The 25,817-nt window shown below is 34.8% G+C and overlaps 2 protein-coding genes across 2 annotated transcripts in view; both read left to right on the forward strand.

Annotated features, from left to right (window-relative positions):
• The first annotated feature begins 92 nt into the window (after nucleotides 1–92).
• LOC115452756 (hypoxia up-regulated protein 1) lies at nucleotides 93–9,343 on the forward strand. Its single transcript, XM_030181358.2, has 9 exons — nucleotides 93–279; nucleotides 393–709; nucleotides 1,773–1,915; nucleotides 2,246–2,406; nucleotides 3,488–3,642; nucleotides 4,058–4,268; nucleotides 5,394–5,626; nucleotides 5,919–6,030; nucleotides 6,339–9,343. The coding sequence occupies exons 1-9, from the start codon at nucleotides 265–267 to the stop codon at nucleotides 7,758–7,760; spliced, it is 2,769 nt and encodes a 922-aa protein (XP_030037218.2). The 5' UTR covers nucleotides 93–264; the 3' UTR covers nucleotides 7,761–9,343.
• Nucleotides 9,344–12,059: 2,716 nt separating this feature from the next.
• Nucleotides 12,060–25,817, forward strand: part of LOC115452670 (interference hedgehog) — a 69,869-nt gene continuing 56,111 nt past the window's right edge. The window contains exon 1 of the mRNA XM_030181264.2: nucleotides 12,060–12,379. The gene's annotated coding sequence lies outside the window, so the exon portion shown is untranslated. The remainder of the gene's footprint in view (nucleotides 12,380–25,817) is intronic.

Consider the following 25,817-nt stretch of genomic DNA (forward strand, 5'->3'; position numbering starts at 1 on the left):
TCCTTTGGTTCTATTTATTGGTAATTATTTTTATATTTTGAAATATTCATGAATAAAGTGTGAATAAAACCATTATTTAGCTTGAATAGTGTGGCAACTATTGCGTTAACCAAAAAGAAGAAAACACGTTAAACTTGACGTGGATTAAAGTAGCTGGCTCACTTGGCAGAAATAAAATACAAAAGAGTCGTAATTATTCCACTTTTACTTTAAGTGCAAAGATAGAATTAAATAGTTGTCTAGATGTTAATAAATTGAAAGAAGATGGCCCTAAATCCAGTAAGTATATAAACCAATAGCAAATGCAAACTTATTCCGTCAACCTACATTACAATCACTGATGTGTTCTTCGGCTTTCGATATTTTATCAGTTTTTCGTATTTTATTTACAGAAAATGTATGGAATGTTGTGCTTGGTATTGTTACCATTATTTTTAAGTCATCACACTGACGCCGCGGCAGTAATTTCTATTGATTTGGGGTCTGAATGGATGAAGATCGGTATCGTGTCGCCTGGTGTTCCTATGGAAATTGTGCTGAATAAGGAGTCCAAAAGGAAGACTCCAGCTGTGGTCGCGTTCAGGGACGACGTGCGGACATTCGGCGAAGATGCCGTGACTGTCGGCGTTAGGTTCCCTAAGAATTCATATAAATATTTGTTAGATCTACTTGGAAAACCGTACGATCATCCTCTAGTAGAGGCTTACAGGTGAGAGAGGTGTTCCATATTGTTCTTTCAATTTCCATTACATGTATAAATAAATGTTGCCATTCACATTCAAGTATACTTGTAATAGGAAATTGATTTGATCATTTTTGATGGATAGACTAACCTATTTGATATTCAATTACATTATCTTTACAAAGCTTTTATATCTAATGCATGTTCATAATATACATGTCATGGTTATGGTTATGTCCTACTTTTTGAATATGTTCTTCGTGGAACCATATGGTTTGGTTCTTACTAGTATTTTACTACTTTAAATATTAAGAATATAAGGCAAGTGAATGGAATATTAACATTATACTTCCATATATCTTAAGAAACCTACATATAATATCTTAAGAAATAAATAATATTCACAACAACTTTGTGTCAGTTTCTATATCTTGGTTAGAATTAATCTGTTTATATCACAATGTAATAGAATGTATTCAACCATCCTCATGTTAATAGTGCAACTATAAAAGAGTTCCACAAATAGTGTAATATCTATGAAACAATCAGGTATATATGTATTTTCAACTTGTACAATGTTTGACATATTGAAAGTTTAACCTTATTGGTATTGTCTGCTTTATCAAATCATCTTGCAGCTTGCCATTTGTTTACATTTAAGATAACATTTTCACTTTTTTTTCAATTGATTAGAACATGATCCAGTATGAATGTTTGCACTATTGTGAAATGAAAATGTGATACCATATATTTTATGTAGTTATTATTTACTATTTTACTGTAGTTACATTTTATTATTATTATTGTTTGTTATCAGGCAGGCACTATATTTAACTGGTATGCCTGTATCCTGTAATTCTCAATTCCAGTTTCACTTCCCAGCAAAATATTTGTCAAGTTTATTCTTAAACATGTTCACATTTTCTGCTGCAACCACATCCTGTGGAAGGTTGTTCCACGCTCTTACTACTCTGTTTGTCAAGAAAGTTATTTTTTATTAATTAGTGTAATTGGTTTATCTGTTTTAATTGAAATAAATATATTTTTTTACAGTTATAGACTACTGTAACCAACCATGACTTTGTTTCAGGCAACGGTACCCATACTATGATATAGTTAAATCAGAGCGCGGCACAATTGAATTTGTGCATGATGAAAAAACCAGATTCACTCCTGAGGAGTTGGTAGCGCAACTCCTGGCCAAAGCCAAGGACTTTGCGGAGATCAATCATGGTGAGTGATGTGGTTGCTTTTTCTTTAGTTACCTGTGTTAGTTGTGTTAGCAAATACCTATTTATTATTTTTCAATTAGTATATCTATCATAAGTTGGTTGTCTATTTATGGTAATTTCTTGGTTTGGAGTACTCTCAGACTAAATGAGGGAGTTTTTGTCTAGTTGGTTTAAAACAAATACTACAGTTTTAGTAATCTCAATCTTTTGGCTAGTGCCTAACTTCAGGTAAGACAATATAGATATAGTTTTAAATTTTGATCCAATAAGTCCAACATTTGATGAAATGTTGGTGTAAATCTGAAAGCTCAATCAAATAATTTGTCTGCAGGTCAACAGATTAGTGAGTGCGTGATCACAGTACCCGGTTACTTCAACCAAGCAGAGCGCCGCGCGCTCAAAGAAGCGGCCGCTCTCGCCGGACTCAATGTACTTCAACTGATCAATGACTACACTGCTATCGCTATCAACTATGGAATATTTAGGAGAAAGGTGCGTATATTAATAACTAGGCAATAGTCATTATAAGATTTAGCATCTTATGTTTCAAGTTGACAAGTTGACAAGCAATTCCACATAGTTCATCATAATTCAAAAAAACCGAGCAGGATGCTTGTCAAAAAAAACATGTTTGGATTTTTTTTTAATTTGATGTTGGAGGAGTACCTGTACTTTCATCTAGTTCACTATAGTTTTATGTGTGTTGCTTGTTGTTTGTGTGTTTGCTGTGCAACAATCTTAAATTATTAGTTGTCATAAGTTGGTGTTATTTACACTTTATTGAAACTAACACAATACGGCACTTAATATTAAAGATAAGAGACTTAGTTGGGAGCACACAGTCATTCCAAAGATTTTAAACTATTAAGTATAAATATATAAAACAGATTTCTTCACGGCCGTCGTGTCACACATCCTTTCGTGTCGCGTCGTTCCTCCTCGCTGAACTCACAGTGAAAGTGACACAATTAATTTTATAACTTACGTTAGAGATATCTAATTGCATTTGATATTGAATCAAAGTATCATTTTCAATGTATTATTTATTTATTTCACCGAATAGCGGTTCTTGAATGAAGCATATCATATTTAATATTGTAGTGCAAGTTACGACTTTTATCTATATGAACTTGGGTCCAGGTAGTAACATTGTCTCACAGAGTTTAATGTCAATAAGGGGTTGTTAAGTGACTGCTTTGGTACTGGAAACCCAAAAGTGGGTCCCTATCCTTCACAAATTTGCCATGAAGGTCGACATTTCACGATTCATCAATTATTGTGCGTAATTATGGGGAATGTTGTGATATATATTAAATCGAATCTTGTTTGTATAATTTTTGGCACAGTAGTTGATAAAATTACAATTACAAAATAAAATGAATCATTTGTTGTTTTTGCCGGGTTACCGACCATTTGTTGTATTTAAAATATTTTTACTAAATCGTAAATTAAAATAAAGTGTTTTACACAACATTGGCGTTCCAGAAAAATCCAGCAAGACTTTTGTTTTGAAAACAATCTGCGTCACTCAAAACTCACACACAAAAATGTAAACCCATTGTTTTGTCAACAGGAGATCAACGAGACAGCATGGCACGCATTGTTCTTCGACATGGGCGCTGGCTCCACCAAGGCTGCCCTGGTTGAATACAAAACTGTTAAAATAAAGGAGAAGGGCTACGTTGAGACAGTGCCTCAGCTGCAAGTGCTTGGTGTTGGATTTGACAGGTAATTGTTTATAGCTATTAACAATATTGCTGTAAATGCAAGTATGACCAACATTCCCTGGTCCTGATCAGTGGTCATGTGCCATCTGGTTTAGAGAGCTATAGGGTCCAGGAATAAACCCTTCTTCCTGGACTGAGAAGTTATTAATAAACGAAATTTTATGCCTCCATAATTTTAAAATATATTATTTATTTATTAATATTTTAACCCTTCATAAATTATCCTCATGTAAGGAAATAAAAATTGGTTGCCTTAGCGATGTGGAAGTATTAGTATTGTCTATTTATAAATTTACGCAAATCATTCTCATGTCTATTGCTAATTTGCTTTTAGCATTATTCTTACTGGCCAAGGATTGGTCAAATTTGTTCTATTTTGTGCAATATTTCTAGTAATCTATTAAATTCTTCACTAGGACCCTCGGAGGTCACGAGATGACCCTCCGTCTCCGCGAACATCTGATTAAGGCGTGGGAGGCGAACGGCGGCGGCGACGTGCGCGCCTCCCCGCGGGCCATGGAGAAACTGCTCAAAGAAGCGGAGAGACTCAAGATCGTGCTCTCAGCCAACACTGAGTTCTACGCGCAGATTGAGAGCTTATTGGACGACAAAGACTTCAAGCAGTTGGTATGTGAAAGTTGGTGAAATGATTTTTGGTTTGTTTATTAACAAACATTCCATGGTTTAACTGAAAATCGACTTTTCAACCTGGAAGGTATAGACTGAGACTTTACTTCGAGAAAGTCGTCCACAGAAGTTAGTTGATAAAAAAATTATAAATTTGTTTCTAGCTAAATTATCAAATAATAGTATGAATAAAACAAACTAAAATTAACATTTATTTACAGATTTGCAGTTTTCAATAAAAAGATTTTTATTTGAAAGTGAACTTAACTTTCATACATCCATGCTTCTGAGTGCTGACATAAATGTATTTTGTTATAGCAACCATGATAGATTCATTGTGACAGTTTAGGTTGATTAATTATGGTAGTAATAGTACTAATAGTTGTAATTTTTCATTTAATCACATTGCTATAATCTCGTCATTCGATAAGTAATGCTTAAAGATTAAGATAATTATTGAATTTTTTTATGGCTCCAAATCCTAACAGTTTTGAAATAATTATAAATTAATTGATACTAGCTTGACTGTATGTTTATTGTTTGCGCTTTTGCAAGATTTGAAAGCTGTCATGATGTTGGCAATTTAAGAGTTAGTACACGCTTTATTCGTCCTTGTTTTAACCCGATTTTATTGAACTTATGGACCTTATTCACATTTTTTCATGGAGCATATATACAAATCCTATAATGTTTTATTGTTTCGTAGGCAAGGCTTGGTTCAAATTGGTACCGATTTATTTATTATTTGTTTTCAAACGGCGACTGCGCTTGAAGTTTGGTTTTCAATGATTCGGAATATCGGATCCATTCCATAGTTGCACTTTGCATTGAAAGCTCTATATTGTTTTGCCAATGAACAAGCATGGTGGGTAGAAAGAAGCGACCTGATCCTTTCGTTCTTCTTCTTAGCGTTATGTCGGTGATTTTGTCAATGTTTAACATATTGTGTGTCTACACAAAGTAATGTTATTCAAAAAGCACAACTTCAAATTTGAACATTTTTCTCTATGGTTTCGTAATTTCCAGTCTAAAATGTTGTAAGAAAGTGAATATTTTTACCTACAGAAGATGTTGTTCTAAGTTGTTTAGTTATTCAATGGCTAAATCGAATATGGTACATGGTAGGTGACCCGTGCGGAGCTAGAGGAGCTGTGCGCGGACCTGTGGCCGCGCGTGTCGGGCGTGGTGCAGCGCGCCATCGCGGCGGCGGGCGGCGCGGGCGCGGGCGCGCGCGTGGTGGTGGCGGGCGGCGCGGCGCGCGTGCCCAACGTGCTGGCGGCGCTGCGCGACGCGGCCGGACACGAGCCCTCCAAGTCCATCAACGCTGACGAGGCCGCTGCACTCGGCGCTGTGTACAGGTCAGCATATCTTACCTGAACTTACTAGGGGGAGAAGTCGATTCATATTTACTACTCCTTGTATCACTTTCTTTTTAGATCATTGTGTGGCTTAAGACAGATTAATGTCTGAGACTCGCAGTCTCGCTCTCCGATGTCATGTAATACGTGGCACTGTGGATGTTGGCTTACAGAAGTCGTGGGGGGGGGGGATAGTCCCGTAATGCTGAGCTTAAACCATTAAAAAACTATTTTGATATATTTATGCCAATTCACTCATCTTTTGATGTTAAAACTATGATTTTTTTTACAGAGCGGCATCTCTGGCTACGGGATACAAAGTGGCAGCGTTGAATGTTCGAGATGCTGTATTATTGCCCATTCAAGTCGTATTCAACAGGCATGTCGATGGCAATGACAAACTGGTTAGTAAATTAAATATTAAAGTTTAGTAAGATGTACATTTTTGTATAGAAAATTGTTCTAATAACCATTTGTATCGCTTTCAGGAGTTGGTAATGTATCCATATTAAAATTTCGGATCATTTGCTCATTTCGTCTCTCTTGTATGTTCATACCAACCCATAATGTGTGTGCTGTGTCTGTCTTTCTGTAACCTCTGAGAGCATCTCTGCTTTTTGAGTTTGTTCCTATCTTTATTTTTCTGTTTTAAGTTGTTATAATGTTATATTGACGCCATATCAAACATTAAATTAAATCCATTTTATTACAGATCAAAAGAACTCTCTTCGGGCCCATGAACCCTTACCCACAAAAGAAAGTTATTACCTTCAACAAACACACAGATGACTTCACATTCAATGTAAACTATGCTGAGTTGGAGCACATTCCTTCTAACGAGCTTAAATATGTTGGTGCTTTGAACCTCACACAAGTGTCTTTAAGTGGTGTCGCCGCTGCACTGAACAAACATACAGCTGAGAACATTGAGCACAAAGGAATTAAGGCGCATTTCAACATGGACGACTCTGGCATACTAAACCTAGTTAACGTAGAATTTGTGGCCGAAAAAACTGTCACTGAAGATGATGACAAAGATAGCACTCTATCCAAGATTGGAAGCACTATTAGCAAGTTATTCGGGTCGGATTCAGAGGCGCCAGAGAAAGCTGAAGAAAAGAAAGAAGAAGCTCCACAAGACGCTGCCAAGAACGACACACAAAAAGCCAATGAAACTACAACTGAAAAGGTTAATGCAACTGAAACGGAAAGCAAGCCTAAACCTAAAGTTGTCATTCTTAAAGAACCCGTTACTTCTGATGAACAAGTACTCAACGTGTTACCACTTACTCAAGAACAATTCAAGGCTTCTAAGACTAAAATAAATGAGTTGAATGCCATCGATAAAAAACGCATTGAAAGAGAAACGGCACTCAATAATTTAGAAGCCTTTGTTGTCGATGCTCAAATGAAGGTAGACATGGAGGAGTATGCAGAATGTGGAACGGCAGAGCAGATTGAAGAAATAAAGAAATTGTGCAGTGAGACTTCTGACTGGCTTTACGACGATGGTTACGAAGCACCCACAGAAATGTTTGAAGAGAAACTAGGCGTTATCAAAGAAAAGACTAACCCTATATTCTACAAACATTGGGAGCACAGAGAAAGGCCTGACGCCGTCGCAGCCATGAACAACATGCTCAACCACTCAAGGGAATTCTTAAAAATGGCAAAGAACTTCACTAAAGAAACAAATGAGGAGAAAGATATATTCACTGAAGTAGAAATTGGTGTCTTGGAGAAAAAGATTGAAGAATCCCAGGCCTGGTTATCCAAATCCACCAAAGAGCAAGACGAATTGAAGAAAAATGATGATATCAAACTAACAGTTGAAAGTATTAGGGAGAAAATGGCCAATTTGGACAGGGAAGTGAAGTATCTCTTAAACAAAATGAAGATATGGCGGCCGAAGAAACCAGTTAAGAAGGAAACTGAAAACAAAACTGAAGAAGTTGTTATAGAATCGACTTCGGAAGAGCCGGCGAAGGCCGAGGACCAACAAGAAACCCCGGAGGCAGAATCGGCGCCGGAATCGGAACCAGTTAAAGATTCTGGTGTTGAGACCACCGAGTCTACCGAGCCGCCGCTGCAACTCTCCGATGGGAAAGAAGAGGACGAACATTCCGAATTATAATAGTTGCGAGGTGTAATTTATTAGTTTAATAATTTATTTCTTAACTTGAAAGTCGGTGTGGCTTGTTCGCATTTTGTATTATTATTTGAGCTGATGGTAGAATTTAGTACAAATAAAACGGCTATACTGATGAATGTGTGTTGCATTACATGACATCTATTATGTAATTGTTTTCATGGTGTGTTTAATGTTCCTTTGCATATGTTCCACGTGGTTTTATAGTTTGTGTGTATGTTTCACATAGCCAACTGTGACTGGTAACTGTATTATTATTATTTGCGGTCGAAATCAATAAATTTATCCCAAACGCTATCGGAAATGTAGCTATCAGAATAATGCTTGTTTTCAAATATCTTATTTCGATAGATTTGAACTTGAGAGTCCGATCCGTAGATAGCGACTGGGGTTTATTGATTTCCGCCATTAATATACAATACTCGACTTTACTTATACCGATTTTCAATTGCACAAAGACACCAAAAGCGAACAAGCCAAGTGAATTTAAATCTCAAATCTTACCGGCCGCCTTTCCTCGATTCCACAATGAATTTAAAATTTATTTATTGTTGTATAATTTGGTTATTTTTATATGATTTACAAAGCGCGGTCTCTTGTTTAATTGTAATGCAATGGCCCCAGGTATACAGTAGAGGTGTGTTTCTGTATTTGTTGTATTGTGATATGTGACATGGCTATAATAAGTTTGTTAGGGTTGGCGCACACTACGAACTATTGCCAAGCGATATTTTGATTTTATTTTACATTTGGCATATGCTTGCAACTTTTCAAAATATGGCAGCAGTGAGCGACAAAGATATGTGGCTGCTGTAAATAAGCTTGTAAACATAAGTTCGTGCCTGTTTTTCTTCGAGGATAGGCAATAGTGCGACGAGATCAACTTCATTGGAGCTTACATCTGATCTAATGAAAGATGGCGAATCTTGCCATTTCGGATACAAATCCCAAGCTACAAATGTAACTGATTAAAATCTATATTTTTTCGTTTCGATGTTTTGTGCTATAAGATTAAGATATTTGTCCTCGGAGTGTGCGCTAACCTTAAAGTATTATGCTGTTTTTCTACTACACGCATAGTTCTGTCCATTATTTATTTTCCCATTTTTATAAGAGTTTGTTGGGTATGTAGTTAATTCGAGATTTTTTGTGGAGTACCAATCTTAATTTATGTTGAATAAGTTTGTCTATATTTGTGTCACAGGTCACTTTATAGTAAATTTGATAATCTATTTCTCTGATAGTATGTTAATGGGCGGTGATAACAACTAACCATTATTTGACCCAAATTTTGATACTCCTTTACTATTCTTAAAAAATTATCATTGAAGTGACTTAAGTAAGAAATGATTAGAGGACGTTATCTGAAAAGGCTCTAAGATCACAAATTTTATCACTAAATATGGGCAAACTTATTATTGATTTGTCAGATGATTTTACATCTTCAGTGTAGCACACTAGGTTGGTATTAGCGAAACAGCGTGAGATTTAGAAATGTAACGTAAGTGAGACTCGTTTAATAAAAATAAATACCCAGTCGCAAAATGAAAATAAATTATATAATTGAACGTATTTTTGTTTCATTTTATCTATTTTATTATAACAATATTAAATATAGAGGAATTTAACTTAAATGCACTGATGTGAGTCAATCGACGCAACCGAAACCCCAATCTTACGAGTCCTAATTCATAACGCAAGTATTGATTATGAGATCTATGTAGAGGATTATACCTAAGAAGTATTTTTAGGATCCATGTACTGGGCCCTTATTCTCTATCGCACACGTTATTTTGACAGTGCGTAACAAGCACGCAACACAACGCGTCATGTTTAGGACTATAGAGATTTGCCTTACAGAATACCATTCCACGCACATTTCTCGAGGATAACATGACACGGCCGCGTTAGGCGTTTACACTATCATACAGAATAAGGGCCCAGAATACAGAAAAGTTCGTTTATTACTGTACACGTACAAAAGTATTTGAAAACTTGAATTTAAAATTTAAAATTGTCTATAATTTTTCGTGTCGTCCATAATTGTTTGTTCTTCACCAATATAAGAAAAAAGAATATCGCGATTGATGCCAGGTTTAAAGTTTTGTATTTGTTCAACTACTTTTATGGCTGATTGCTATCAATGTATAATGTTTATATTTATAAGAGCTTCCTAACATAGTTTTCAGGGGAAAAAGTGTTTATATTCATTGTCGCTAGATGTCGTTACGCATAATAAATTAGTCAAAATGCGATTTAGGACCGCCACGAGCCATTAGCCAACATTCTTGTTCGGTATGCCTTTGTCAATTAAAATATATACACATGCATGCGTAAAATAATAAAATGATCATTGCAGTAATAAATCAATGAAGCAATAAATTTTCTTTAACATTTTAAATACATATATCTACTTACGTTGATATGAATAAAATTGACCAGATTTTTCAGGTAAGTATATGAATATCCAGGGGAGTAGCTAGTGTAGGGCTTGGCGTTGTAGCACATCGAGGCCCCCAAGACCACAGGCCTCTCTCTGACACAGATCAAGGACTTTTTTTCCCTCTCCGGGTTTTCGTATTGTTTATAGCCGCTACTGGTCTTGTTTCATAATGGGGATATTTTTTTTCATCTGACCACAAATAAGGCAATTTTTCTTACAAAATTATGCAGTACACACAGATGTCCGTACATATTAAGTCATAAAAATCGGACAAGTGGGAGTTGGATAAATAATAAGTTCGGAGAAATAGTAAGACAAGCAATGGTAAAATTGTTTTTTATTTTTATATTAAAGAATTTATTTACGGTTATCAGATTGTTTCTGTAACATTTGCTTTAGGAAATTGATTTTCGCGAAATATCATGATTCTAGGTCAACGAAAATATTTTATAGGTTTTAATTCCCTTGTGAATATGCAAAATATACGACATAAACGGACATATCTTTTGATCGCGTTAACTTACAAGTTTGATTTTTTCACAGTTAAAATAGACCGTAGACCCAAGTATTTGATTTAAGAGCTGTACACTGCCGTGCTAAGTTCAAAAGCGGTATTTAGGAAAAAACTAAACATTGATTTTTATGTCGACAGATAGTTTAAAGAAATACCCATCAAATGAACTTATATAAATAACGGTATCTTGTTTAGAACTTGTTAAAAAAAAAACATTAAAAGAGTTTCTCCATCTCAGTATACAAAACTATATTTACAAAACTTAAACTTAAAATAAATAATAATTTCTTATGTTTACGCGAATGTTAGACATTAAAATTAAACTATTTTTCGGATTTTATCGCAATTTTATATTTTACTTTTATTTTACTTCAATACACTGTGAGATCATTCCGCTTAGATTGGACTATTAACAGCTAAAAAATATTAAAAAGTTGTATAATTGTAAAATGTAGGTAGATATTGTAACTTTGACTTTGCAGATGACACCTCAGTCCTCTTTGTGATCACAAAGGCTAGAAAGCCTTCGAAACGACGGGAGAAAATTACAATATAAAAACCGCGATAAAATACGAAAAATAGTTTAATTTTAATGTCATCTTATAAAAGTTCGTTTTGAGGTACGAAACCTCAAAAAGTTTTATTTTTTTTTTCGCGCTTCTATTTGGTATATGGAAAGAGATATAAATCTTAGCGAATTAAACAGTTAATATTATGCACTTTCTTCCTTTTAGGGCGAAGTAGATAAACCTAATAAAATGTTACTTTGCTATTCGCGACAAAGAAATTCAGGGCTTTTAGTTACCAGAACTTTGAAAATAAAGCGAGCGTAAACAAAATTACATTAATTAATTGTCTTTATCTTTGAAGTTAATAAGAATTTTAAGTATTTCCTTAATAATTAAAGTATAGAGAGTTTGTATTGCCCATATAATGTTTAATTATTTCATCATTGTTATTACCTATCTCTGTTTATTTTTAAAAACAATCAAATTTTAAAATCAGTCGCACGTGTGTTAACCGTACTAGGAATGTCACTCAACAATATTATGTCCACAATCACAATCGACTACCATGTGTGCGACGCGAGCAAGGTAGCAAGGTGACAGTAGTCTTAGAAGCTCAATAAAAGCTCAAGCTAACTTGGTAATAAACACCGCGTACCTACCAAACTTACGACCGTATTGCTTCATTTTATCGTTGAAATAACGTTCACGTATTTTGTTCAGTCATTCTAAATAATACAATATATTGGTAGGCACCTAAAGCTCCATTACCAGCAACTTGTTTCAAAAGCTTTTGTTTTTTTAAGTCCCTAAGGAAGAAGTCGGCGCCCGCGCCGTATACTGGCGCCTTTCTCCGTAAGAAAGAGATAGCACATACCGTCCGGTTAATGCTGAAGAAGGACAAAACAACATCATACCGCGTCACACCAGACAAGCCAAATGAATCCAGTTTGGTTGTTATTGGCCGGGCATTCGGTTGTGTTACCCACTGTGTTATTTTTTCGATAGTGATGTAAACAAAAAAAACTTGAATACTGTACACTTCAAACCGTATTTCTGACAGAGTGACGAGTAAAGAATGTGTTTGTGCTTGTTCTGATGAAATAAAGAAGGATTTTTTGGACATTTTGTGAGTGAAAAGGTAAGAATAACTAAGAATGCAACCCGTTCCCTCTCGCGTCCCTCTTTATGGAATGCACCTCGCGCTGCCCCGGCGCACCTTGCTATACTATCAAATTTACTGTTCTAATCGATACAATTGCGTGCCATGCTCGTGAAAAAATATTTGTTTGTGTACGGAGCGTTGGTATGGTAACTTGGTCTTGGAAGTTGACACTCGATTAGTTCCGAGAAAAACAACAATAGGGATCTATGGGTTGTCTCTTGTTTAGCATTTTACGGATAAAAACAACATATAACCAAAACAATAGACTTTGGGTAAGGGTAGACATTCGATAATATATTAAGTATGCTAAAAATATTTAAAGTTATATGTTTTATAAATGTGGGTTTTTCTCACTTATTTAATGTTTGTAAATATAAAAACTATATTTCATTTTTGTGCATAAATAATATTTTAATAGTTATGCACAGTGCAGCGTGATGCGGTGCCTTTAAGACCATGGCGATCCCTAAGGCTTTTAGAAAATTTATGAAGCGTAAACTATTAAGATAGTTATCATTACGGTGTCAGTTCGTTGATTTTGAGAATGTTTTTAATGATTTTTAACTAATTCATGTAGGTGTGTACCTGTATTCTCAGCTAGGTATATTATTAAATATTATAAGTACTGTTGTCTATGAAGTGTATTCGAATATTAAGTCAATTATAGGACAAACAGCTTCGCAGCAGCGTTATTTAATATAGACATACCTACAAATCGTATTTTTTTAAGTTACCGGAATCAAACCGGTAGACCCTAGCGTCTCAGCCAACGTTGGAGATAATTCCTTTATTTTAAAGTAAACACCTTTTTTGTGTTATCAGTACAAAAATGTATTAACTATTACTTACACATTTTCATTATAAACGAAGTATGTAGGTATCTATGCAGTTCAATAAATTAATATAGATTAGATGAGATTGTTTTCTTCTACTCTATTGTACCAATAATTAAATACATATTGCACATTCAAGTTTATTCGAGCGAAATAATAAAACTCAAAGAATAAAGATAATAAAGGCATGGACTCATTGCTGTAGGCGATTTCTTCCAGTCGATTCCATATAAACGATAGGCAAGAAATGGTTCATTAATCATTTTAATATCTTGAATTATTACCTACAACTTTTATTATGAGTACACATTTGGGATGTTTAATTTTTGTAATAATATTTGTCGGTATTTTGTGCTATAAATTATTTAAAATTATTTTAGATGTTAACTCTTTAGGAATAGTCAAAGGGGACAAATGTCACGAACTCACTATTTTAGTATACCGATTATAATTTACATTTTAAAATTGGAAACATTATGTACTTATTTACAAGATGTAAACATATTGGAAATACATAATACGTATGTATGTACCAAAGTACATTTTCTTTTAATGCCTAGACCGGCACACGATCAATTGAACCATTCGATATAAAGTCATCTCCACCGGTCATAAAACCTATATCAGAAAAATCATGAATGCAGTGATCGTTAGAAAGTATCGGAATCGCATAAAGGTATTTGGTGTTTGGGCCCACTGAGCTGAGGTTTTTCTGTGAGTCAGTTTATATCCCGAATGACCTGGCTCATTCATGCTCTAGACCATAGATGGTAAACCAATGGTACTAATTCTTGTACGCTCAGGCTCCACACTGAATGCATGCCCATGCATGAGTGGACATTTGTCGCGGCCCTGGGCACAAAGTCAAATGTGTAAACCTCATAGTTGTAAGTACACATTAAGGCCTTTGAAGGACTCGCGAACATTTCCCTTCCTTTCCCGCTCTATCCATTCTAAGATGGTTCCTTCTCCTTCTTCAACTTTTCCTTCTTGCTCTCCCTGCAGCCGCAGAGCTGGGGGATTTTTAATATCCAATTCGCTTTTTCCCCCGGTGTTGACTGCGGGGTTTAAATCTATAAAAAAAAAACAAACAATGGTAAGTACTCATTGTTCGCAAGTGGTGGCATGCAAGCAGATAATTTGGCTCAGTAATAAAAATTGAGAAAATTATACGCAAAGAAATAGGGTCAAACAAAAGGTCGCCAGAAGTGTGTATGCCTGAATAACTAAGACCGGCCTTGGATACGTAAAAGTCAATTGTTTTTTTTCAATAAAGTTTCTTCATTCCTGCTTTAGACAAATATGCCTACAGCGTGGGTTTATTACTATCACTTGAACACATTATTATCAATTTAAATAATATAAATCTCAACATAGGTTACCTATATGATCGCAATAAACGAATTTTGAATTTTGATGGAGGTGAAACTATATGGTAGTTTTTGCGTATGCGTATAGAAAACTATAATCTTGTGTTCATAATTAACGACAAATTATATTCCAATTGATGCCTATTGCCCAGTAGCTAGTACCTATAATGTACGCAACTATCGCCGTGTATAATTTGATACTAGCTTATGCATGCAAATGGTGTCTAGGCCTAAGAATAACTTATCATAAATTAATTAATTTATGTAATTGAGCTGAAAATTTTGTATTTATTATTCAAATTTCAATTACTGTTGCGGTAGATTAGATTCTATACCACACTTATTCAGCTAACGAAAAATTCTGTAAACACTCATTTTAATCTCAGGTAATTGTACCTACATATTTTTTTGTATAGTACATTTCAGTGGCGAAGGGTGAAATTTTTTAGAAGGTAACCCGAGGTGAAAAAATTTCCTTAGTTAACATATCGCGACCAATTTAACGGAAAACAAAAACTAAGACAAACGTAAATAAACCTAAAAGGGAAGCCGGTAGGAATCGGATAGGACGCTTCGCCACTGGTTCTTTTACAGATTTGAACATAAAATGAATTTGAAAAGGAGTTATTTGTTCATATTTTGTTTTACCTCTCTTGATTGATATGGTATAAGTAATTAAAATGGACTTCACTTGAACTAACATGGTGGCCGTCCAGGTTTCAATATTTGCTTTAAACGGTTCCCGAAATTAATATTCACGGATATTACTTGTGTATGTATAGGAAATGCGATTAAATATAGCTTTTAGTCTGATAACTTAGTCGTAAAGTAAACCGGGCATTCATTTACATCTATAGATAGTAACCGCGAATTATTGAGAAATTATAAATAAGAACTCGTCGAAAACTAAAGTACATAACGATAGGTCATGTGGCATTGAAGCGTACGATTTTAATAGTGTTCGTATTATTTTAATCTAATTGGAAATCCACGCTCTACCGTCCGCGATAGTTAAAGCGGCACGATCAGCTGTAAGCAATAAATAGCCACTCTGAACTATATATTACTTAACGTCATAGTCAACGTGAAAGTCATCTTGTGATCATTGTATAAACTTATGAACGATAAAGTAATGAAAACACGATTGATAACAAGATGCCTACGTGATTTGGCCGGCATAGCGTCAAGAATAAAATTAGTTCAATCGAGTTATGCAGTTCAGCTTTAACACTTATCAAAAATTTGTGGCCGATTGCCAAAAACCGTGGCCGTACGTAAAAATGCATCGGTTTGTTGATGGCATACCTCAGATGCCATTAATGGGGAATGAAATAAACAAGTATCAAACCGATGGTTCAATCGGTGTCATTGATGCGGTGAGGGATTTTGCTGATTAACGACAGCTCCTGAATTTGATGATCGTAGTGGGACCACCGTGTGAAATATTGCGTGATTCACGATTAAGGCGGTAAATCTCTATGAAAAGTTTTGTGCATTTAACATGTTTTGTACTAGGCTATTCTCAATAGCGGCGATGGCTTCGTTGGGTGTGGAACGGACTGCCGAGACGAATGTAAGCAGGTTCGAAAACCAAGGGCACAGGTCTGACTTTTCTAAAAAATATTAAGAGTTAGAGTGATTAATGAAATGACTAAAATACTATTGTTTCATTAGGACGTGCACAACGAAGTAAACTATCATTTTGTTTAAAGGTTTTGTTGCAAAACCGAATTGTTAGCTCAAAAGTTTAATTAACCGCCTGCGCGATGTAAAACGGTGACATTTGACACTTACCCTCCTGGCATTTAGCTAACTTAGTTAGGTTAGCTAATCGTGTTTGCGTTAAAACGATTAGCCTAAACGTCCCGGCGTTTCTGCGTGATAATATATGATTTTACAAGCGGTTAATTATATTAATCACGTTATTTGGTATTGCTATAAGTTAACACGTGATTTTCTGCAATAAAGGCAAATCATTTCAACTACAAGTTTGGAGTAGACGTTTTTGATCGTGGACTAAGGTTTGCAGGGTTTTTATTTTGTGCTTAATCTTTACTTTTTTTTAAATCTTAGGCAATAAAATCTTTTCTCATAAACATTAAGCGAACGCCCAAACCATTACGGTACTCTGTTCTTTTAAGAAAGTATAAGTTCAAATTTCTAAACTTTATGTTATAGCTTCGCGTTGGAGTTATCTTTTGTGAAATCTTAAAGTTACTGCTTTTGAAATCTCTTGCCGTTCCCAGTTCAAAAGTTGTCTAGGACACTACTTTAAAAAAGATACTTGGTTGTATTTGAGACATTATTTGTACCAATTGTAGCGGATATTTCAAGGAAGGAAGGTTTAACTTTTTATCGTGAAAACTTTGTTGCAAAGGAATTCAGTGTTGTGCCAATAATAAACTTTCCAGTTTTTTTTAATATTACAAATATTCTTATCATAAATTCGAATTCTAATTTTGAATAAAACAATGCGTACAATATTGTTTTGGGCCTGGGCGTGAGTTTACAAACGCATCACGATTTTTCCTTGCTGTCCCTTGTAATAGAATAAATGTCTCCTAAAAATACACTGTAATTTTTGGAATGGGCAAACAAAGCTCTTCGTGATATCATTTCCGACCTATTTGCTTCGCTTTTAAATTTTAATCTTCCATTACGTACTCACTTACGAATGAAAATAAAATTGTTTTCACACAGTCGTATTTTATTGTAAATGGTTGCGGTTAAACAACAATGGGTATGAATAATAATGTCTGACTTTATAAATAAACACTGAATTCATACTGTACGCGTATCCATTTAGTAAAATCAAAATTTTAAATTTAGTAAAATTTATCCATTTAGAAAACAATTAAAGCCGGCATTGCGATGATTATCTAAATCCTGAAGCCATTAACGAAATCGTTGTTAAACAACGGTTAATTATCTCTGCATTTTACTTCCTTAATAACCTATATAAGTCAAAGCTCTTTTCCTTAATAATTAATATTTTAAATTGCTAATAAATACCATATAAAATCTAGAAATACGTGTTTCCCTTAGCCATAGAAATCATATAACATAAAGTGACTAATATGCTCATTTACGAGTTTGAATTCTGTACGAACTTCTAAATCAAATAGACAAAATACGGATTAAGTTAAAGACTAATAAAAAAAATATTGGCAAATTTCCACTGCAATGAATCTGTGTCACAATAGATACGCGGAACCGGCTATTTTGCAAGCAAAGATAGGAGTGCAAGCGAGTGAAGAATCTACATAAACTAAGACATTTGACTCGGGCTCTGCACGAGCGGATTGATAAACGTGCGAAAGGGAGCCGTGTGAAACCGTGGACAGAATATCCTATTCATTCCCAGACACTCGGGTTCCACTTGGTTCGTTTAAGTTAACTTGATTTTCTCATCACTTTTATAGTCAGCTCAATACGGAGAAATGTTATCTACTCCTTTATAAATTTTAAATAGTAGTTTTGTACATTGTTAGAATAATCTAGATTTTGTATAGGGTAAAGCGGTGATAGCCTGGTTGGGTGTGGAACGGACTGCCGAGACGTTTGTTCGCAGGTTCGTATCACTAGGGCACACAACTATGACTTTTCAAAAAAAAAATATGTGTGTATTCTTTGTGAATTACCGCTTGCTTTAACGGTGAAAGAAAACATCGTGAGGAAACCTACATACTTGACAAATTCTCTATAGGAATTTTGAGGGTGTCTGAAGTCTACCAATCCGCATTAGGCCAGCGTGGTGGACTAAGGCTTAATTACTCTCAGTAGTAGAGGAGGCCCGTGCCCAGCAGCGGGACAGTATACAAATACAGGGGTTATATTATTATTTATTATTATATTAACAAAAAAAATTTAAAACGTTTTGCTATTTTTCCTCGACCCATTACGTAACACCTGTTTCTAAAAATAGTTACAATGTAAAATTAGGCATAACAGTTTGAGTAAAGATATAGGAACAAATAAATAAACCCACGTGGCCTATCTTCCACTGACATCGCAATGTGTAATAATTTAGATTGATAAAAGTTTCACAAGAAAACTATAAATTACAAAAATAGGTAAATATTTTGTATAAAGCTCACAAATGTATGTATTTCAAGAGGAGCTGCACCGAGCAAGTTTTATACCCATTTATTTGGTATTTAAATGAAAAATGTTCACTTTGAAGAGAAAAGTACTGAGATCTTGAACTTTACTGTTCTAAAGAAATTCAAAGCCGTTTTATACAATACTAGAAATATTTTACTAATAATAAAATGTAAAAGTTTGTGAAGATGTTTTTATTATTAAAGTAAAGCAATACTGAATGGATTTAAGAAAAGTCATAGATCGGGATTACATGTAATATATTATATAATATCATCATATTGGTCATGATCATCAGCCACATGAAGTGCACTGCTGAACATAGGCCTCCCCTAAAAATCACATATTTTGTTATGTATTTGTACCTTTTGTTAACCTTGAAAAATCATATCATATGAGTATGTATATTTTAAATATAACTTTCCTCGTATTTTGCCCGCGTGTTGAAGTTTTTGAGGATAAAATCCCAATATATATTAAAATCGGGATAAAATCAGCCTTTCCAGGGTCTTAAACTATCTTCATAACAAATTCCGTCTAAATCCGTTCGGTAGTTTTTTAGTCAATCAAGTTGAAACAGACGCTGACCTTGTAATATACAAGAATAATGACGTATAATCCACAAAAATAGAAAATAGCAATCGAGTTCAACACAGCCTAATGAAGATAGCCTAAACTAGCACAGAAGATTCTCTTAATTGCTGCAATGCGTATCAGGGTTAAAGTGGAGCGCCATCTCGCGAGGATTAAATTAATCCGAACAAGAGCGCATTGTAAAGGTTTCCGAACGTGGTTCAAATAAAATAGTAATAAACGAAACCTGTTCACGAACGTTTTATGTTTCCTTTATTAAAATCACATTTTGACCATCTGATTCTCGATTGAATTGTCTTATGTCATGAAAATGTATCGTTTGCGTTGGTAATGTTTGTCGCTTAGGTAAATTTGAAGCTGAATGATAGATTGGCATTGATTATAATAAGTATGATGAAAATTGCTTGGAAAAAGGTTTACCGTCAATTATTTAAGGAGATTCGAAGTTGGCTGAATCAATAAAATAAATTATATATTTTGCAGATTATTGACAAAGGAATCAAAACTATAATATTATAGCGTTACCAGTGAGATATCTGCAACCTTTGGTAAACAGAGAATCAAAGGTGCACCTTTGATTCGAAAAACACGGATGAACTGAAAAGGATTTGAATTTGTGTCTCATAATATGGCATCATGGAAACAAACTTATACTTACATGACTTTTTCCTATATTCTCTACCTTCACTTTTAGAGACACAAGCGTGAGCTTATGTATACATGGCTATGATCTAACTAAAGATTTTTTTACTACAGTCGAAGTTTCAGCAAATGCCAATACAATTTTATACTGAATATTATTGAAATGAAAAGAAACCCTATTCCTACGGAATGTAAATTGGATCTCCGCTTTCGTTTATTACTTTTCCTTGGCATTTCGTTGAAGTATATGAAACTGGGTATTATGATTTATTTTATCTGGCCTTATCATTGAACCTTGTAGATTTAGTTGCAACTTAGGTTGAGATTAAGTTTCCAAGCTGGGAATCGGACCTTTAATGAGGGTTAGTGGGGGGACAGTTAGAGAAAAAACACCATAGAAGGTCTGCTGAGGTACTCCTTTTTCGTAAAGATTCAGAGGAAAAATAATAATCTGTCAAACATTGTAAATGGTTAAAAGCCCACATTTAAATACCGCCATTAATCAAGCATTAAAACTGCATATTTAATCTTATAAAGTACCAGAGACATGAAACGTTTAAATAACCACCATTTATAAAGCTTAAGAATAATCAATTCCATTCGAAATGTAGTAATGAGCACCTCAAAGAATTTAATCCGAGAAAAGCGAAATCAAAGCATTTTTGTTTGAGATTCGTATAAAAACAGTTGTAAAATGTGGTGTGATGAATGGGCGCTCGGCGTCGCCGCCTCGTCGACGTCAGCACTCGATCCGCATGAATTTCTTGCGCATTTCACGTTGAATCCCTGTGATGTCATATTATGGACCGGGTTTTACAATTGCGATGCTGTAATATATTATAAGGTTGTGAGTATGCATCATCAAATAGCAAGTAAACAATTATATCTTAGATAAAATACTGCCGACGATGACGCGGTGTCGAGTTAGAATAGTTTCATTTGCTGTATTCATTTTGATGAAGGAACACATAATAAACATCTTGTTTATCCGAGTTCTGAATATCATTTCGAGGATGTGTGGAACCTACTGTAAATTGGCATAGTGGACTAAATACCTCGGGCTTTTCAATCACGCAGTTGAGTGCCCACCCGTAGATCTCATTAATAATTGTTTTATATTTTTATCATCTAAACTAATTCAGAATTTGCATAATGTTTCTTTGTAAATGTTATATTTATAAGTAACAGCACTTTACCTTTTACATTCAGGCTTCATTTGCTCTTTATAAGATCTCAAAGGGCCTCGATGTTACCATAATTGTATTACAAAGAAATAAAGTCATTTTGAAGTGCACATCTTACTAATTGCAAAGAGTTTCTTTAAGACTTATCTTTATTGCTGGCCGAAGACTAGTTTTTTATTAGATTATGCGACGTTTCGTTCATTGCTCGTATATTGATGAGGCTTTTTATTAAAAGTAGCTAACATTAAAATTAAGTTACTGTAAAAAGTTTAGGCCAAAGATATCGTAAATTTATACAATGTTCGCTATTCTATTACTAAAATTATTATTACAATTATTTTTGATACTTATAACAGCCTTTTTGTGTTTTAGTTGTATATTTATAAATAAAATCAAAAATATATTGATTACGACTCGACTAAAGCCTAATATAACACGTGCAGCGTCCAACAATTGTTCTGTAATATGGGTATATTTATTGTTGTAGTAGCATTAGAATTAGTGATGCCTTCACAGCCCTAAATAGCCAATAATTACACGTACAGATTGGATGAGTAGTTGAATTAGATTGATATCCAAACCGAATGGTATGTACGCGATGTTATTAAATCACAAACGTAATAAAAACCAGAACTAATTGGAAAATTCATAATACGACGTGGGAACATGGTTTCTACAAGACGTCACTATCAATGTTAGATAAATAAAAAACAGCTGCACACAAATTTGAGTCGCTTAGGGCTGTCCGAACTTCGTGGAGGAAAAATGGGACATTTTAAACAATTTGTACGGGCTCTATACGGCCTTTTGTAAAAGCAATTATCAAGTAACTATGGTAATCCCGTATATCCACATATTATTGTAATACACATACAACAGTATATATTGTAATAATCTACCAATTATAATTTTTCATACCAGGATATCTGAATTATTGGAAAGGACATAACGCTATAAAATAATTCATGTCCCGGTATTCTAGGATGTATGACAGCCCTGACTGACCCCACGAAGAAGTTGAGTCATGGGTATCATTATCAAGTACGACTTTCTATTCCAACTTGTAACATATACGGATTATGGGAAATTTTATTTAGTGCGCGATTGATATTCCCGTTTTAAAGACGTTTTTCCCCTACAGGATCTGTGGGATAATCGAAGTAATTACAAGAACAATCAACAATAACTTACACTATTACGTACAGTTTGCAAGTTGGTTTCTATGGTCTAATCTCTTAAAACTGTAAGTATGTGCCTTTGAAAATGATTTACCAATTTAGAAGTTCGAATGCTACAATATTAGTTATATAGAATTAAATTATTCCTAGAGAAAATTTCTACATGGGAATAGCTAAGGTATGTAATCTACTCGAACAAGCTTGATTTCTTTGAAACAAGTTGGTGCGTACATGGTGTACGGTTGACTAGTTGTTCGGAATTGTATAGAAAGTATTGTGTTGGAAGCTGTTGGTAAATGACGAACTGCACGGTCTAAATAAATAATAATTTTATCATATATCAAGTTTCATTTGATAGCGTGGTATTGCGTATGCGGTAAGACTGTGTTGCTGCAGTGTCATGATATCCTCCCGGATAGCGACCACCGTACACAAGGTGTTAAAACCCACTATAGTGGCCCACGTAAGTACGTCGCATTCCGCGATCAGCCTGTGTATATCCGGTTTCAACAGGCCGGCATAATTGTGTCTACTGTCAAGAGGTAAACTCTTTCCAGTCGACATTCCAGTCCACTTTACTTACCATCAGGTGTAGTGGAGTAACTATATCGTGCCTGCATAAAATAAAGTTGACAACATATATAGTGTCAGCCCGTATTTGTACCTGGTGAATAGTAGAAGACCTAACTTAGCGGTATGTAAGTGGCATCCTATCATTGAAAAGGGAAAACAACGTAAATGTATGCGTAAAAGTAAACCTAACCAGTACGATTTCTATGCAGTTATGTCTATTAAAATGACTGTGGAAAGGAACCAGTGAGATTTGTACCATAATTAGTGTTGAAATCAAAGGAAACTAGCTCGTTTTAAAAGTTTTATAGTACTCTTCAATGTCAATAACTCTACAGAATCGCCGTTTTAACAGGATATGTGAAGTACCATCGATGTCCTTGATACGACCACCATCGTTGATCAGGGGCAGTAGTTTCCCTCAACGTCGCAATTGTGGCTCGTGTTCAAGTGACGCCACGTGCCTAACAACTGCGCAGGACGTTAATCCTTTCGTACGGAAGTTCGCTTAATCGCTGATATATATTTTTAATACTTATTTAAGCAGCTTTGTCGTAAATATAAAAGTGTGTCGCTCCGTACGTCCATGTTAATTAGTCTTTGATGTCATTGTATGAAGTTTGAATTTAAAAGAAACCTTTTAGTTCTGTCACTGTCTAACAGTTTTTGCTTTAAGATTTTGAATTATAGCTTTTGGTGATCTCATCGACTTTTTGTTTTATAGTTGAGTCACTTTTTGTATATTTTTTTACGAAGATGTGGTTCCTTTAGTTGTAGCTAAGGGGTAATTCTTATTGCAACTTCTATAACGATATGCATAAAGACGAAGTTAGAATGCTAATTTACTTGTGGAAAAATATAAATCTTATATATTATATGAGTCTTATCTATTAGTCAACCGAAAACCATTAGGTTTCGCGATTTTACAAATATACGTAAGTCTGACAGGATACATTTATCTTGATTAGTCACAAAGTTGCTGAGAAATTAGCATAAATTTCGTACAGAGTATGCACGACTAGTCTTAACAACATGGTAACATATTTGTAAAGGTATTTAGACATTTGGAGTAGTTTGATTTTGTATCAGTCCATTCCCGTTTCAGTATCAAAGAGTATTCAGATTTCTAAACATGCTTACTTCAGTTATCTAATCTGCATCACTATTTAGAATGTTTATTACAATGTAACAAACCTCTATGGTGGTCTAAATCACACACATTTTACAAATCAATATTTCCAAAAGCGTGTTTGTTTTGTAACTGGATCGTCGTGTCATCGATATCTGCCCTCCTCTGTCTCATTCCCCTGACTCCCCCCTCCCTTCGTGGAGACCACACACCGTCGAGTTCCGGGTGTAGTTGCACTCCGAGTAACATGCACAACACCATTGATCGGTGTACAAAGCTCTCACATAGTTATGAGTGCATTAGTACTTCAATATTAAAGTTTACGAGGGATTCGAATACTGTTGTTCATAGCCGCTTTTCCTTTGTTTCTAAACTGATTTGCGATACTAAAACCTGTTTGTTGAAACCTGTTTTATAAGATTCAATTGTTGGTTTCGATCTGATTTACATTGGATACTTTAAATGTTTTTATATCATTTTTAGAGAAATCCTAGTCTATAAAAACCTGTTTGCTGTAGTTGACTCAGTTGAACTTCCTTTGAATATATATTTTTTTGATTCACTGAATTAAGTATTTAGAACATTCATTCATGACAAAAAACTATGTTTGCTATATAAATTCTTCTGCACTACTGTGTAGCATGTTGGTTCATCTATGTTTACTTAAATTGTCGGGTGAGTGACAAAATGAGGAAGCTATTACTGGAAACGGTACAAGTTGCAATTCGCACTCCGGTGCTACATTCAACACGAAGACAAACACGTAGGAATATTTTAATGGGTTATCACGAATGGATATATTTCCGATGTTTATTGTACTATATTTAGATGTTAGGTAGTTAGTATCGACCGGTATCTTTATTTCTGGCACTAAATAACATTCTGCGTGTTTTTGAGACCATTGAAGGAAATGTAGGTTTGTAATGTTAACGGGGCAATGAAGTGGCATGTAATTTTAAGTTGTGCTGCTATACTTTGCGAAACATGGTAACTTTCATACACTTAATTTGTATTTAAGTACCTTTTGCATCTCAGTAGTTAGTTGCAACTGTTTTGGCACTTTCGGTTCGGTTTAGGTTTACGCGTTTTTTATATTTCATTTATTCAGATTTTACTTTCTTATTCATTTAGGTCTTCTGGGGTGGAGTTTAACACTTTATTTCGAATTTTAATGCATTAAAAGGTCATGCATCACCTCCCAACATTAAATCTTTTCGAACATTTATCGTAGTTCTGATCCTTTTAGTTCTCTTTATGCTACTTTATGTGGTTCAAGTTTAATATTACTCAAACGCATGTAACCCGCTAGTAACAATCATATGCAGTTTGTATTGAATCTGGCTTCTCGGAATTCGTCATATGCAGTCCCTTACAATTTATTATGATGCAAAACTTTTTACGATGTAAACTTAGTACTGTGTAATGTGTATCACCAGACTATTGTGTCACAGATTGCTGTTTATAATTCAGGTTTAATGCTACCCAAAGAACCAATTATACGAGTAAAGCAATTACCCAGTCTGCTTCCTCTTAGACTTACGTAACCAAAAGTGCTGCATAGTTCTATAGATATGCAAATCTTTATACTTGCAGTCAGGACTGTATATTTATACTTTCACTTTCCTTCGTGTATATTCCGTCCCATGATAGGAAGCGAGACTATCGCCATATCGGGCACAAATTCCGGGCTCCGGGCTGATACTGAGTATAAAAATTCATTCATGACATCATCACTGTCTAACCCGGAGATCGAACCCGAGACTTATACTGAAGTTGTATCGTAATACAACTACGCCACCGAGCTATTGATTAT

Source organism: Manduca sexta, chromosome 11 (assembly GCF_014839805.1).
Source record: "Manduca sexta isolate Smith_Timp_Sample1 chromosome 11, JHU_Msex_v1.0, whole genome shotgun sequence".
NCBI classification, from domain to species: Eukaryota; Metazoa; Arthropoda; class Insecta; order Lepidoptera; family Sphingidae; genus Manduca; species Manduca sexta.